We start from the raw sequence: 15,592 nt of genomic DNA, 5'->3' as shown, positions 1-15,592 counted from the left end.
CAGTGAGGCTTATTTTGCTCTCTGGGTCCTAGAAAAACCTGATTTCAGCTTGTTATTTTAAATGTATTGCTGTTTTGTGGGTAAGACAGATCGAATTGTTGAAAACTACAAGCCCCTTACAGATCACTAGCCAAGTCTTCCCTAGACCCCAAAACGTTCCTATGTTCTGGGTGGAGCGAGAAGGTTAAAATCCCCCTCCCCCAGGAAAAGGTGGAGAAGCCTTTCTCAGCAGGCCCAAGAACCCAGCGTCTCAACGCCGCACCAGTGGCCGGATGTGGGTGTGGGCAGAGGGAACAAGCCTTTCGGGGGAGCACGTCTCCCAGCCCGGTCGCCGCCGGCCTCTCACCAGATTGCCCAGCGGCCCCTAAGCTGAGCTGATTTGTGCGCCAAAGGCAACTCCAGCTTCCCGAACCCTTCGGTGCCGACGAGTAGTTGTCATTCGAAGATAAACTTCATCGTCTGTTGTTTCTAAGCCACACTCGGAAGCTACCTCCTCTACATATTTTTTACCAGACAGGTTGAGGCCGTAAACCTAGTCACGCATCCCGATGGTCTGAGTTTCGGCGCGCTCCAGACCAGCGGGCATGTGGTGCGCGCATGTCCGGGGCCTCGTCCCGGGTTAGGGAAGGGCGCCCAGGTCGGAACTGGCGAAAGTCCGCCAAAGCCAGCTTGGGGAGGGTCCTTCGATTTGTATTTTCTGAGAGCTGAGGGCCCTGTTCCTTGAGTCTGCCCTTCCCCCAGGCAAATGCCCAAGGTGCGCCCGAGGCACTTGCGGGTCTGGAGCCCCGGGGCAAACGCGAATTCAGCCTGGAAGCGACCCCTCCACTTAGCCTCCCCGCCTCCTCAGACACCGCAGCGACCCGCCCCCTTCCCCACCCAGACTATTGAGGGCCGTCACCTTGGCCCCTATCAGCCTTGCGCCCGAGACACCTCGGAGGGGGTGGGTTTTGGAAGAGCAGACGGTAACAAGAAATCCATCTTTCTGGTACCTTCAGAAAACGTTTATTGCCAAGGGGGAGATCCTTCAGAAGACTCTTTCGCTTTTGGCCTTCCCCCACCCAGCTCTTTTCTTGGCACCGTATTTACACTTGTACAATATACAGTATTTCTCCCAGGCAGCGCCCGAAGCGCAAAGAAATCTGCGGGCGAGTCGGCGTCAGAGCACCGCGGGGTGCTGGGGCGTGTGCAGGTTAAGGGCGTTGGGGTGGGCGTGGCCGATCAGGTTGAGGTAATGCCGGTCCAGGCCCTGCACGGGCGTCAGGAAGGGGCTGTGCTGCTGCGCAGGGCTCGGAAGAGGCACGGGCGCACTGGGCAGGTAGGGCAGCGCCGGGCTGCGGGCCGCGCCGTGTGGCCAGGGGAAGGACCCTGGGGCCGCGCCCTGCGGGAACACGGACGCCTCACCAGGGCTATGGCCTGCGAACTCGGGCCCCGCTGGGTGCAGCTGATAAGAGAAATCCGGCTCCGGGAGCGAACCCAGCGGCTGGAAGGCGGGCTCGGCGCCCAAGCGGGCCTTGGACTGCAAGAAGGCGAGGATGCGCGCGTACTTGGTGTCCTTGGTCTCCATCCTCTCGACGGTGGTGAGGTAATGCACCAGGTTCTTCATGCACTCGTGGTAGCCGTAGTGGAAGTAGTTGGCAAACTCCGCTAGCAGTTCTGCTGGAGGGGCGAGAAAAACCGTAGAAAGAAAAAAACTGTGAGCGCCCTTTCCGACCGGGAGCGCGAGGCGGGGGCCAAGCACCTCCCATCATGTTTCCTGGCCGGAGTTTCCGTTGGACGCCCGCCCTCTCCTCTTGTTACTCTGGAGACTGGAAAATCGCCAGCTAGCGACTTCCTTTTCCTTAAGAGTCTGACCCCACCCTCCCCACCTGAGAGGAGGCCGCGGAACCTCTATCCCCAGACACCTGTGCTCCAGACCCCCTAGCTTTCACAGGAGTCCGCTCCCACCTCCACCCCGCCCCCGCCCCCGCCCCGGCAGCATCCAGAGAGCGAGAGACCTCTAGCGAGCGCCGCTTCACTCCCACTCCCGCCCCCAGGTCTCCGTGTGGCGCACGGTCCCTGTCCAGGTTCCCCTTTGCGCAACCCGCGCCCACCTTTTTCCCTTCCCCGGGGAAAATCAGCGGAGTGCAGGGCTCTCAGGTACTGAACGGTCATCTCGAGGATCTCCGCCTTCTCCAGCTTCCCGGAACTCTGCAAAAGGAGGAAGGGCTCCTCGAAGCGGCCCAGCGGGTGCCGGCCAACCCGGGCAGGCTGGGTGCAAGGTTTTATCCGGAGAGGACCAGCGAGTGGGGCGCTGCTGTGGATCTGCGCGAGGGCCGCCCGGGGCTCACTCAGCGCTCAGGCACCCGGGAAGGGAGCCCACACGTGCAAGGCCCTCTCAGGCTCCAGACTCCCGGCATCACTGCCGAGAGTGGCGGCAGAGGATCCCCAGCGCCAGCACCGTTTTCTCGGCCGCCGACGTTACCTGCTTCGCCAGGGCCATGGGCACCGTCTTGCCCAGCTCGTTCAAACAGCGGTTAATCCGGTCTCTCCTCCGCTTTTCTATCACTTTGTGGGAAACGGGGGTTCTCTGCGAACAGAGGTTTGTACGTTTAGGATGGCTTTGCCCAGAGAGTCGTGAAAGGCACGGCTGGCACAGCTGTCTCCCAGCCCTCAGCGCTGCCCAGGGACTCGCCCCAGGCCCCTGTCCCTCCACAGTGGGTCACATAAGCTCTGCCTTCTCACACCCGCGCTGGTGCGCTCCCTTTCCAGCGTCCGCTGGGCCACACCGCCGTGCTGAGCAGCAGGACAGTGGGGAGGTGGCCACCAGCCTCCAGGCGTGGGCTCCTCCCTGACTGAGGCGTCCCCTCCCTCTATCCTCATCCCCTTCTCAAACCACTCAGGATTCCTCTCCATAAGTCCCGTGTGATAATGTCCCTGCCCGTCGGTCCAGCCAGGTGGTGCTGCGGGCGTCAGACGCCCCCACCCTGTTGGCGCAAGAGCCATCTGGGCTCAGCCGACTCACTTTGCGTTCCTTGAGCTTTCCTGACATTCTGGTCAGTACGCGCCCTCGGGAGAGGCGGTGGCGCGAGGCACCCGTCCACTTTTCGCCTCGTGTGCCTCCTCGAGTGTCCCAGGTAGACTGCAGCCTCCCAACTACCAGGGGCTGCCTTATAAAGCGGTCATCCAGGGCTCCAAGTGCATTCACGACTTGAATTATTCCATAGGATTAGGGGAGCTGCGTTTGGGGGATGCATGCATTCAAGATCAGTTTTTTTTTTAAAGTTAAGAAAAAAAAATTTAGCAGCCGAGGGGGGCGAGCTGGGGGCAGATCAGCTTTGTTAATCCACGTGGCCCTTCAAAGGACACGTGACCGGCGGGGGAATAACATTAGCATGGCAACAGCCGGGGCGGGAAGGAGGCGGTAAACCTGCGCCGGCGGACGAGCGAGCGCAGGGGCGCAGCGGCCGCGGGCGCCGGGGGGCGAGGACCCTCACAAAACAGTGTCGCCTCCTTTAGTCCCACCGCTGAGTCTCACACGATTGCCTGTTTACAAATCCCAGCAAGCCCGCAGTCTCAGCGCCGAGTGCGTTTTAAAGCCTGTCCAGAGTCATTAAAGTAATTAAGTAAGCCTTTAATAGGCTGTTCCGCCGGGTTCAAGGGAGAGCTCTTGGAGACTGAGGCGCCCCGTTTGTTCCCAGGCTTTTCTCACACGACTTGGTGACACGTCCATCTCCCCCCTTTTTGTTTACACCGCTTTATTTGTCCGGACATCCCGGCAGGTGTGGGGCTGCGGCGGGCACAAGAGGCTCCCGCCTCGCCTCGCCCCTCCCGCAGGTCTTTGGCACGCGACGCTCCCCCCTACTCCCTGACCACATCGCCGCCTTTCTTTTCTCCCCCCCTCGGGCTCTCTCCTCGCGGGGCGAAGAGGCTCAATTTGTAGCCTATTATCCTATAAGGAAAATGTCCATTGAAAAGTATGAATAGTTTCGTTGGGCTAAATTTTAATAATGCCAGAGGGTGGGGGAGGAAAGACAGGCAGGCGTGTGTGTGAGTGTGTGTGCGTGTGTGTGTGTGTGTGTGAGGGGGGTGGTGGGAGGATTGGGGGGCAACACGGAGAAGAGTGGGCTGAGAAGAAAAGGGGGAATGCAGCTGGCCCAGGCGAGCATTATGCGACGTCACCTGCGAGAGGGGGCGCCTACAGACCCCTATTCATTTGCCTAATTTTGGTCAATTTAACAAACTTCAGGAGAAATTATTGTGGCTTTGTCAGAGAGGGTGAAGCCTTCTGATCGAATTAACAGCATGTTTTGATCCGGTAAATGTCATTAGAAAGGGAGAAACAATCGCGCTTAGAGGGCTCTAAGTAATGCGCCCAAGTGGAGACGCCAAAGCGCATGGCTCACAAAGGGAGCAAGTAGCTGCCACAGGGAACTTTTGTACCCGCCCATCGCCCAAGTTTTGACACAAAAAGGCATTATTTCATACTTGAATACGTTTAATCCAACGATTGTCTATTTTCTGCAAACATATTTTCACAGCATTGTTAACTTTTTATGTCTCCCTTTCGCGGGCGCCTTAAAGTTTGGGGGCGGGAGAGCGCAGACACTTTGGGCATCAATATTTGTCACTGAAAAGGGCTCCGTGAAGTTAGGGAGGTTGATCTCTTTATGGTTTTAGAGAGCGAATATATCGGGGGAGGAGGAGGGAGGGAAGGCACGAACCGAAAGGAGGGAGGAAATTTGCTGGACTGGCGCGAGGGGCAGGAGGGGGGCGGCGGCGGCGGCTGGGAGCTCTGCTCCGCCTGCGCCTCTGCGGGCAGCCGGGCCCAGCAGCCGGGGGCCTCCTCCCCGACCGCCAGGCCTCGCTGTCACTTGCTGCGCCGGAACCCGCGTTCTGGGGGCTCCAGGCTTGCGGGCTGTGCGTGGGGGCCAGGTTTCTTGCAGATGGAAACTGTAAAAATGCTTTTTGTTCTATGACCTGCTCCGGAGCCGCTGAGCTCTCACCTTTTTCTAATTTGTTGCATTTGAGAACAACCGAGACCTCTCCTGACACATCTTTCCCTCCCTCTCTGCTCCCCACCTCGCCTAAACTCTCTCTCCTCTGCTGGACTACGGCAGGGCCCGGGCTCTGCCTTTGGGTGTCGTTAGTCCTTGGCAGAGGTGGCTGCGGGGGAGCCCTGCTCTCCAGTGGCACCTAGGGGGCTCCTAGGGCGCAGAGGCGGGCCTGGCGGGCCGGGCCTCGGGGACGCGAGCAGCCCACCTGCTGCAGTCTGGGAGGTGTGGGGCTCGGTCCGCACCACGCACCCCTAGCGTGTCCTCCCCGTCGTACTCTCAGTCTCCTCTCGACGTTTCTTTTCTGCTTCACGCCGGATTGGGCACGACCCGCACCCTCCCGCAGGTTGCTCTGCCAGCCGCTGGTGCCCTCTCAGAGGTTGTCGATTTCAGTATATTCACTCGCACACAAGGGGATTAAACACGAACCCTTATCATCCAAATTAACTAACGTGAATGGGTAAAAGGGAGCGCGCACACTTCTCACCCCTATCCCCTTTTTAAGCCAGCGGACTAGGAGTTGATCCTCTTACAGCTGGTGTTAACCGCCAGCTGCGGGCACCTTCCACGGGCCAAACTTCATTCTGTGCAAACTGTTTAATTTCCCGTGTTTGCTTGGGAGCTGGGCTCCAGATCTTGCCCAGGGCTGCAAGTCCCCTCGTATGGCTTGGGGGAGGGGCCCAAATGAAGGTGGGGAAGTGAGGGGAAGTGGGGTGGAGGGGTGGCCATCCTCACCAGGTCCTCTGGGTCTGCAGCCCTTTCTGGAAGGCTGGGAAAGCCTTTTCCCATTCAGGTGAGGGGAAGGGTGTGTTTTATTTTTGTCTTCCCGGCAGGAAGGCTTGAATCACACTGCCAGAAAGGGGGTGCTGGGACCCTCACAGTCATCGTCCCTTTACTCCTACTTCCCAGGATGGTGATAAAGTGTTCCCTGATGGTAACTGAGTTTCCACTCAAAATGAGAGCAGAATAATGAAGAGCTATGGTCCCTGGAGCAAAACAGTCGTTCAAATTCCAGCTCTACCACGTACCAGCTGGGTGAGGCTTCAGGCTGTTCACTGAATCCTGCCGTGCCTCAGTTTCCTCCTCTGTAAATTGGAGATAATTACTGTATCTACCAGGTCACAAGGTGGCCACTGGGATGAAGGAAGTAAATATAGGCAGAGCACCTAAAAGAAGGCTTACCTACTCAATGAATGGTTTTACTTTGCCTGGAAATCACTTCTACAGTGGTCTCACATAGTGGTGTTTTGTGGGGTTTGTGCTGTTGTGTGATATTTTCATTCATTTCATAGTTGTTCCCATCACTGAGAAAGCTTCACTCTCCATAAAAAAGCCCCAGTATTTGGCCTGAGGTTTGTTAAATCGACCCAAATTAGGCAAATGATGGGGGGCCTTTAGATGCTCCCTCGCACAGGTGACATCACCTAGTGCTTGGTGGCCAGCAGTGTCTCCCATGGGGTGTGAGGCTGAAAAAAGGCTCCAAGTTCAGAAGCCCCTTAACTCAACAGCATGGCCATTTCAAGTGATTCAAACATTAGCATCAAAATCAAAGGAAAGCTAGGAAGTAAGACTACTTAGAAATTAGACGATGCTAATTCAATAGTAGTCTGTACTTAGACTCCTGGCATCTGAAGACCTTTGTTGGAGAATACAGCAATCATAAACAGAAAATGTTTATTATTGTTAATATTATTATTTTTACTTAAAAAATGTTTTAGCTACATAGATTTGACATACAGCTTCCAAACACTGAAAAGTGGACTCTTTTGTGTTTCTTTCCAACTCTAGAAACTGAGGGTTTATGGGCTTGGGAAGGGGAAGGGGTAATGAATGGAAAGAAAACAAATCTAGTGGGTATTTGGTCATTTCAGCCAAATTGCTCTAAGACGAAGTGTTCTGGGTGATTTCAAATCTCTCCCTCTTCCTCCCATCTTAATACACAGACTTTGTAGATTCATTAGTGGGCCTGGGGATTTTATCAAGTGGGGAAATGTGAGGAGTCTTGTCAGAGAGTGGAGAAAACACAGCAGTAGCTGACTCTCCTGTACTTCTGAAGTACCAGGAGGTCGAGGCACAAAGAGAACCCACATTGGACTCTATTTCTGAAGCGAATAGGATCCCAGAATGTGGGACTGTAGGATGTTTCCTCTGAAAGAAGCCCAGAAGAGCATCAGGTCCGATACCCATTTTCCCACCGAAGAATCTGAGGTACCACGAGGGGAACCGGGAATGACAATGGCGCACAGCAAGCCGCTGTCTGAAGTGTTTGTTGATTTGCTGTGTGACCTCCAGGGCCGACGGCCTCAGTTTACTCCTCTGTTACTGCAAGGAGAGTCCCAGTAGGGACGCTGTGATTCAGGACTGGCAGACATTCTGTAGGACACCTGCTGCCTTTGGCTGGTGTGATCGCTGTCAGAGGCATCAACTGTGTCCTTGGACCTCAGTCCACGTGTTCCTGCTTCTCCCAAGTCCAGTGATGACAGCGTGTTGTGGGCACTGATGTGAGCCAGAGGCTGGGAACACCACTCAGAAAAGGACATGGCTCAGGGGCGTGTCCTCTCATAAGGAAGAAAAGGTCTGTGCTTGTGTCAGACCCCGGTACAGAAGCCTCAACACAGCAGTCACCCTCAGTGCCCAGTCACCCCCAGTGCCTATCCTAGAAGCCATGCAGCACACATCCTATTGGGTTGGTGACTTCTCTGGGCTTTTCCTTACTCAGCACCCTAAATTCTTCTGTTCCCTCTGATCATGAGTAGTGTTCTCAGCTCAGCAAGGACGTCAGCAAGAAGTGCGTGTCAGGAGACGGTGCTTGTCAGAGCAGCCAGGTGATGGTGGGGGGATGTCTCCAGCCATGAGGACACACACTGAAGGTGTGGGCTTTTATCTAAACCCCAAATCTGAAAGGAGACCAGAGACTTGGGAAAACTGTATCCGTAATAGAGTGATTCCCCAGATTTTGGTCTGTATCTCCTTTGTTCTTGTCTCTGACCCAGTTTAGTTCTTTGCTTTCTAACTCTATTTTTAGATCTAGTACCTGAGTTTTTGCTGAATGAGGTAGCAGCTTTGAAATCACGGTTAGGCACCAGCCCCACCGTCTATCCAATGGCTCCGATGCCTTCAGTCTCTCTCTCTCCTCACGGGAAGTCCTGAAACATTACACCTATGCCTCTAGAATCGGATGCCTTACGAAGTTGGCTGTATTTTGTTTTCAGTAAAAAGGAAGTTCTTTTTACTTAATCACTTGCTACTCAAATGTGGTCCTCAGACCAGCAGGGTAGTAGTCACCTGGGAGTTCATTAGAAATGCAGAACCTCAGGCTCCTCCCCTGACCTAACAGAATCAGAACCTGCATTTGAACCAGATCCCCAGTTGACTCCTGTGCCCTTCAAAGTTTGTGAAACACCACTTTAGCTGAAGTTGGAGGCCACCATTTGGTATTTAACAGCTGAAGGCTACCAGTTGGCAAGTGCCAGGTAGGAATGGGTAGCCTAGAAAGACAAGAGCAAAGGTGGAGGGGACCTTCAGGCTGTCCTAAGTGGAAATAATTCAGTGCACAGATTGAAAGGCTTCCTTTGAACAAGGGGGGCTTTGTAGCACTGCTTGTTCAAATATTCCATGGGGTGTTTGCAATATTTTCCTTAGTACTGCCTCCTATGTGCAGTGATTTATTTCCTGCATGTCTCTCCAGAATTTGCAAGTAGTAGATGCTCACTGTAGTTTTGATGAATGAAGGAAAACTGGAAGAGGGGCTTCAGGGATTATTTTGGCAATCTGTCACAGGGCCCCGTAGGGTCATATTTTACCAGAACTAACAAGGGGAAGCGTAAATGTAACTATTGAGTAAGAACACTTAGGGAGGCTGCATGATAGGTGAAGGAGTTGTTTTCCATAGTTTGACATTAACGTCACTTAGAAAGTATGTTACAGATATTGTGAACCATGTTGATTCTGGGCTTTGATTTTTCTAGGCAACTGGCTTTTCTTTGGGGGCTGATAATTCCAGCTTTTTGCTCTGTATTGAAGCAGCATCAGAAGTCATCGTGGGGAGCTTCAGCTTAGAGAACTGAGGGGAGTGCTTTCTACAGCTCAAAGGTTTCATCTGCTTTACAGGGCGACCATGCACACAAAATTAGAGGTGTATATTGCTGACAATAAGAAATTGTTGTAAATTGCGGTAAATAACACAGAACTTGGGGAGAAGATTCAGGAGGAGGAGAAAATTCCACGAGTGTTAACAGATCCCATTGTATGGACAGTAATCCAGTAGCAGTAGTCTGTCAGACACCCCATCTGTTCATGTGGCTGACACCCTGGATCCACCCTCTCTCTCTGCCTTCCTCGTTCATCCACCACCAGAATTCAGCACTTAACTATGTGCCAGGCACTGTGCAGGGCAACATTGGAATCACTGAGAACAAACAGAGAACTTTTGGAGAATCTATACGTTATCACAAGTGAAAAGAAGACCCTGACTAAGGGGAACGTTCTTGAGGACAGACCCCAACCCTAATTACCTGTTTGTTGGTCCATTTCCCTAAATTTTCACCTGACTGCTAGCAGTTTCCATTCACTTTGTTTCTTTACACTAATCATACCAATCAGACATTAATTTGAGGAGTTATAAATGCCCTCCTTTTAAAACATTGTTGCCTCTGAGGGCATTAAGGGTCTCTCATTAGTGTGAATTGATATAACTGGATTTTGATCCTCTCTAACGCCAAACTAAAGAAGGCTGTCAAGAAACAAGTTTTGAATGAGAGGGAGGTAATTTAGGAAGAGCTGGTGTATTCAATATTAGTTTCCTGTGGCTGCTATAACAAATTAACATAAGCTTTGGAGAAGTTTATTCTCTCACAGTCTGGAGGTCAGAGGTCTGAAAGGAGTAGTACTGGGCCGAAATCAAGGTGAGAGCAGGGCCACACTCCCTCTGGAGGGGCTAGAGGAGAATCTGTTTCTTTTCTTACCTTTTTAGCTTCATGGCTGCCCGCATTCCTTGGCTTGTGGTCACATTACTCCAGTCCCCACCTCTGTGGTCACATCGATGTCTCCTCTTCTCTGTGTCAAATCTCCCTTTGCTCTTCTCTTATAAGGATACCTATGGTTGCATTTAAGGGCCTACCTGGATAATCTCTCCATCTCAAAACACTTAATTTAATCAAATCTGCAAAGTCCTTTTTTTGGCCTTTATAAGGTAACATTCACAGGTTCCAGGAATTAGGACATGGGTGTCTTTTGGAGGTCAAAGCCTCCTGTACCTGGTCAAGTACCATAGTAGGAGTTGAGATAGCATCTGTGCACTGATGCTCTGAGAACAGGGGCAAAGGCGTGGGCAAGAGGAAGTGGGGGAGAAGATAAAGAGAATCATGTTCTGTTTCTAAACATGGAAGAACTATCTCTCTCTTCTTCCTTCCCGTTTCCCCTTCTCCCTGTTCATCCTTTCTTATCCCTCATGCATCATAACACCCCTTGCTCTCAGGCCTCAGGTTTGAAGCTGCTGTGATATATTTATGCTGCATTATGAGTTAGATCCTCTTTAGTTTACTACACTCCGACCCTCATTACTACTTACACAGACATGTACGTGCACACAATGACTTTGTCTAAAAATTATATAATTAAGACCCAATCTTTTCCCCGCTCTTCTCCAGCATCTCTCTTCTTCTAGTTGACCACTGTTTTTTTGAAAATGCCATGCTCACGCTCATCAAAGAGATCTGGATATAAATTCTAACTCTGCTTACAAAGTGGTCTTGGGCAAGTTGCTGTGCCTCAGTTTCTGCATCTATAAAGCAGAGATGATGGTACCTACCTCCTAAGCCTATTGAGATGCGTCAGTGAGGGAATGTTTGTGAAGTTCCTGGCATAATATTCAGACCATAGGAGGTGCACCGGGGCTGAGATTCTCATGGGTTTATCTGGTTGAGCACCTGGTCTATTTCTGAAACAGTGCTGGACCCTCATATTACAATGGGAAAAAGAACCCAATTGCTGCCTTTCAGGAGTTTATCAAATGAGACAGACACAGGAAGGGAATCAGATACAAGCTGGCAGGAGTGGGGTGATGGTAGGAGAAAATCAGGGAGGACTTCCTGGAGGAGATGATGCGTGAACTGAGTCCTGAAAGGTGAGTGCATTAGTTTCCTAGGGCTGCCTTAGCAAATTACCACAGACCTGGTAGCTTAAAATAATGGAAGTTTATTTTCTCCCAGTTTTAGAGGCTAGGAAGTCCAAAATCAAGCTATCAGCGGAGCCACGTGCCCTCTGAAGGCTCTAGGGGAGAGTTCCTACCTTGTCTCCTCCAGTTTTGGTGGCCTAGGCACTTCTTGGTTTGTGGCAGCGTGATTCCAATCTCTGCCTCCGTCTTCACATGGCTGTCTTTGTGTCTCTCCTCCTTTTTTTTTTTTTTTTTGCGGTACGCGGGCCTCTCACTGTTGTGGCCTCTCCCGTTGTGGAGCACAGGCTCTGGACGCGCAGGATCAGCGGCCGTGGCTCACGGGCCTAGCCGCTCCGCGGCATGTGGGATCTTCCCAGACCGGGGCACGAACCCGCGTCCCCTGCATCGGCAGGCGGACTCTCAACCACTGCGCCACCAGGGAAGCCCATCTCCTCCTCTTTTTATAAGGACATTTCTCATTGGAGTTAGGGCCCACCTGAATAATTCAGGACGGTCTCATCTTGAGACCCTTAATCACATGTGCAAAGACCCATTTCCGAAATAAGGTCACATCGACAGGTTCCACGTGGATGTATCTTTTGGGAGATCATCAACCAACCCACTACAGTGAGTAAGAGGTAGCCAAGTGAAGATGGTTGGGAGGTAAAGGGAGGCTCTCAGTAAAGGGATTGGCACAAGGAAGGGCGTGAGGGCATGAAATGGCTTTCTGGTTTTGAGGAACCACAACATAGTCTGACTAGATCATGAAGGAGGAGTGTGAGGGTGGAGTGTGGTAGAGGGTGAGTGGAGAGGCAGTCATGGGTTGGGGCGGGCCCAGTACCCAGGAATTTAACTTATTTATATCACAGTGGTTCAGGTCAAGATGCTGAAGTCCTGCATAGGGGTTAGGGACAAGCTGGACATGTTTGAGAGAGAAAATCTGCAGAGCATGGGGTTGGATTAAACATGGTGGGAGAAGAATAGGGAAGAGAATTGCTGGATTTCTGGTTTGGGAATTGACTATGTGGTGACACCATTAATTGAGGTTAGCAGTAAGGAGGAATGTAAGGTCATTTGTTGGGGGGGGTGTATATGGGGGAAGGGGATGTAGGAGAAGATGATTAATTTAATTTTGGACATATTAATTTTAAAGTTCATATGGACACCCCCTAAGTGGATGCCCAGAGACAGCTGAGATAGGAAACTGAAGGTCAGAAATAAAAAGTGTGCATTGGCCTGCAGGGACTGACAGACAATGGCCATGGATGAAATCACTTAAGAAGAGCTTAAAGGAGAAGGGCAGGGGGCCAAGGAGAGAGTCCTGGGGGAAGCTGATGGGCAAGGAGTGGGTGAAGGACATCAGCCAGGAAGGGGTCATCAGAAGGGAAGGAGGAGAGCTCAGAGGCTCCTGGGATTCCTAGGAGCAAAGGTGCAGATGGTTCAAGGAGGAGACGCTCACCAGGATCTGACGTAGGAGAGATGCAGGAAATGTCTACAGGACTCAAAAGGTCCATTGGGACTGAGCATGGAGGTCATCATCAAGCTCTGCAAGCTTCTGAAGAGTGGTAGAAACAGAAAGGGACAGCAGACTCTCTTTCTTTGACCTCAGCTGTGAGGATATGAGTGCTTTCTTGCATGATGAATTCAGACTGCATGTTAGAAAAGACAGTCCTCCTAGGAAACCACCAGCTGGAGTTAAATAAAGTGTATCTTGTAACATAGATCTGCCGACAGCCCAGGCCACTGGTGCCTTGCGGGGGGGCAGTGGCAGTGCTGTCCTGCTCTCTCTCACAGGCTAGTAATACTACAGATCAACACACAGACAGCAGCCCTTACTCTCAGGCACTGAACCCCTCCCAGCTCTCAGTGTTTTGCAGATCTTTTCTCATTTAATCCCCACAACAGTAAGATGAGTATTGTGTTTACTTTACATATAAGAAAATCAAGGCTTGGGGAATTCAAGGTCCATAACCGTGAGGTGGTAGAGCTGATACAAACAAGCTGATCCGACTCCACCAGTGTCCCTTCCCGCAGGGCGCCTGACCTTGCTGTAGCCTTGGTCCCACCGAGATTACAAGTCACGGGAGAGACTTCTCAGCCCAGAGACTCTACCCACCTTCCAATGACCAAATGTAGCTGCTGCTTCACAAAGCAGGGGAGCAATTCTCGTATGCCCAGTGGTCTCTCAGAGCTCCTAAAGGTACAATATACCCATAAGTCACCAGGTATTTGAATTCAACTCTTTCTCATTTTTGCTCTCCATATTTCTAATACTCCAGTTATATAACAATGGCTTCCAGACTCTTACACATCAGAAGCCTTTGGACAACACACATTCCTGGGTCCCATTACAGACTCATTATAAAAAACTTTGTGGATGTGGTCCTCGAATCTGTATCTTAAAAAAAAATGAAAAGCCAACAAACTCAGGTAATTTGATGCACTGGTTCACTGGTCCACAGTCTGGCGGTTATTAGACACCATTGCTGTACAATGGCTTGTCAACAATGGGAAGTTATGCTGTGGTTATCTGTTGATGTTGGATTTTGGCAGATGGATAGGATGATGAGCATAGGTTTTGGGGTTTTTTTTTGTTTTTTAATTTTTTTTGGCTACGTTGGGTCTTCGTTGCTGCATGTGGGCTTTCTCTAGTTGCGGCAAGCGGGGGGCTACTCTTCGTTGCGGTGCGTGGGCTTCTCATTGCAGGGGCTTCTCTTGTTGCAGAGCACGGGCTCTAGGTGCACAGGCTTCAGTAGTTGTGGCACCCGGGTTTAGTTGCTCCATGGCATGTGGGATCTTCCCAGACCAGGGCTGGAACTGGTGTCCCCTGCATTGGCAGGCGGATTCTCAACCACTGCGAGAAAGCCCCGAGCATAGGTTTAAAAAATTTTTTATGTCATGGGTTCTGATCTATTTATTAATAAGACAATCTGTGGCATATTTGTATTAGGACAGCTTAATTCCCTTACCTTCTGATTGGCTCAAGACTACAGTCTGTGGATTCAGTTTAAAGCGTGCCTGGTTCTCAAGGCTCATTCTGAGAAAAATGAAAGATATTAGCATTACAGATCTGGAAGCAGAGTGACCTAGTATGGAAGCTCTTCAGGATTTGGGCAGATTTGGATGGATCAAGGGTTGGTTGGTGCCCTCTAGTGGTTGGAACTTTTCAACAACTTCTGAGACAAGGGCTAACCCACTTCAGCAGCCGCCTTAAAAAGAAACGGGGTTCAGCCTTCCACTTGCTGTTTGAAGATCAGCTGTGTCTTGCCAGAGCACCTCACCTCTCTGGCTGCAGTATTTTAATAAACAAATTGGAAGATCGGACAAATATATCACGGAACAGGGAGTCAGCACGTCCAGAGGGCTGCCCAGGAGACCAGTCATACGTGACATCCAGGCAAGAGGGCCCAGCTGTGTCAGCCCCGCCGTGCCACACAAGGCTGTCTCCATTGGCGTGTGAGTTATCTGAGCCTGCAGCCTTCGCTTATTCATCTGTGTGTCCCTAACATCTGGTGCAGTGCCTGGCATGGAGAAGGTGCCCAGTAAACATTTGTTGGAACGAAGGAGGGCAAAGGAAGGAAGGTAGGGTGTGGTCTAGCTTATATTTGCTCAGAGATGGCAGGTAAAGGTTAAGTCCTGGGAAGTGGGGCTCAGTGCTGCAGCCCCACACTCAGAAACCTGACCAAGAGGGGGTCCACAGCTGCTGTGAGTCTCACACTGCCCCCCCTGAGGATGAGTGAACACTTGAGTTCTGACACCCAAGGCTTGGAACCTTCCTGAATTCTTTGACTCCCAAGGTAAGCAGGTTCCTTCTGCCTGCAAGAGTGGGGCAGGGATCAGTGTAACAGGGTTTCTGTGAAGCGCAGGTTATAGGAAGTGAGTTCTCCTGTACAGGGCCTTTTATTCCTTCCCTGCCCATACACACTTGAGGATTTTGCCACAGTAAATGGAAAGAACTCTGGTTGCCAGGAGACCTGGTCCTGATTCTCTTATGTTTGACATTGATAAGTTCCTCCCCTTGTGGTTTCCTTTCCTGCCAAGTGGGAGACTCTCCAGGGATGGGGGTGGTCATAGCCAGGGTCTTTTCTGCTACAGCAGATTCTTTGTATATCTCTGCAGTTGATGGGACCCCCAGCATGCCTGGAAAAAACCACTGGGGGAAAGATACACACAAAAGAAGGAAAGGTAAAAAAGTGTAGGGATATGAGAATGGCATTCAAAGAGAAGCAGACGAAGCAGAGAGAAAAAGGAAAATAAAGAAGAAAATAAAACTATGATTAGCAGATTTCATAAGTTCATTCCACAAATATTTACTGAACACCTGTTTTTAATTGGTGTGATGGTTAATTTTATGTGTTAACTTAGCTAGGCCGTGGTACCCAGATATTAGGTCACACACCAGGCTAGA

The 15,592-nt window shown here is 51.2% G+C and overlaps 1 protein-coding gene across 2 annotated transcripts; it reads right to left on the bottom strand.

The window, feature by feature from the left end:
• Positions 1-1,156: 1,156 nt before the first annotated feature.
• Positions 1,157-3,028, bottom strand: HELT (helt bHLH transcription factor). 2 transcript variants are annotated; one of them, XM_024759873.1, is made up of 4 exons: positions 3,002-3,028; positions 2,462-2,566; positions 2,091-2,187; positions 1,157-1,656 (listed from the first exon to the last, which is right to left on the bottom strand). In XM_024759873.1, the coding sequence occupies exons 1-4, from the start codon at positions 3,026-3,028 to the stop codon at positions 1,157-1,159; spliced, it is 729 nt and encodes a 242-aa protein (XP_024615641.1). The 2 variants fall into 2 exon arrangements, with proteins under 2 accessions (XP_024615641.1, XP_024615642.1); XM_024759874.1 differs by having other exon boundaries at positions 1,157-1,653.
• Between the last annotated feature and the right edge of the window lie 12,564 nt (positions 3,029-15,592).

Source organism: Neophocaena asiaeorientalis, unplaced genomic scaffold (genome assembly GCF_003031525.2).
Source record: "Neophocaena asiaeorientalis asiaeorientalis breed wild unplaced genomic scaffold, Neophocaena_asiaeorientalis_V1.1 scaffold521, whole genome shotgun sequence".
NCBI lineage: Eukaryota > Metazoa > Chordata > Mammalia > Artiodactyla > Phocoenidae > Neophocaena > Neophocaena asiaeorientalis.
The sequence above is the reverse complement of the archived record's forward strand: the minus strand, read 5'-3'. Positions and strand labels throughout refer to the sequence as shown.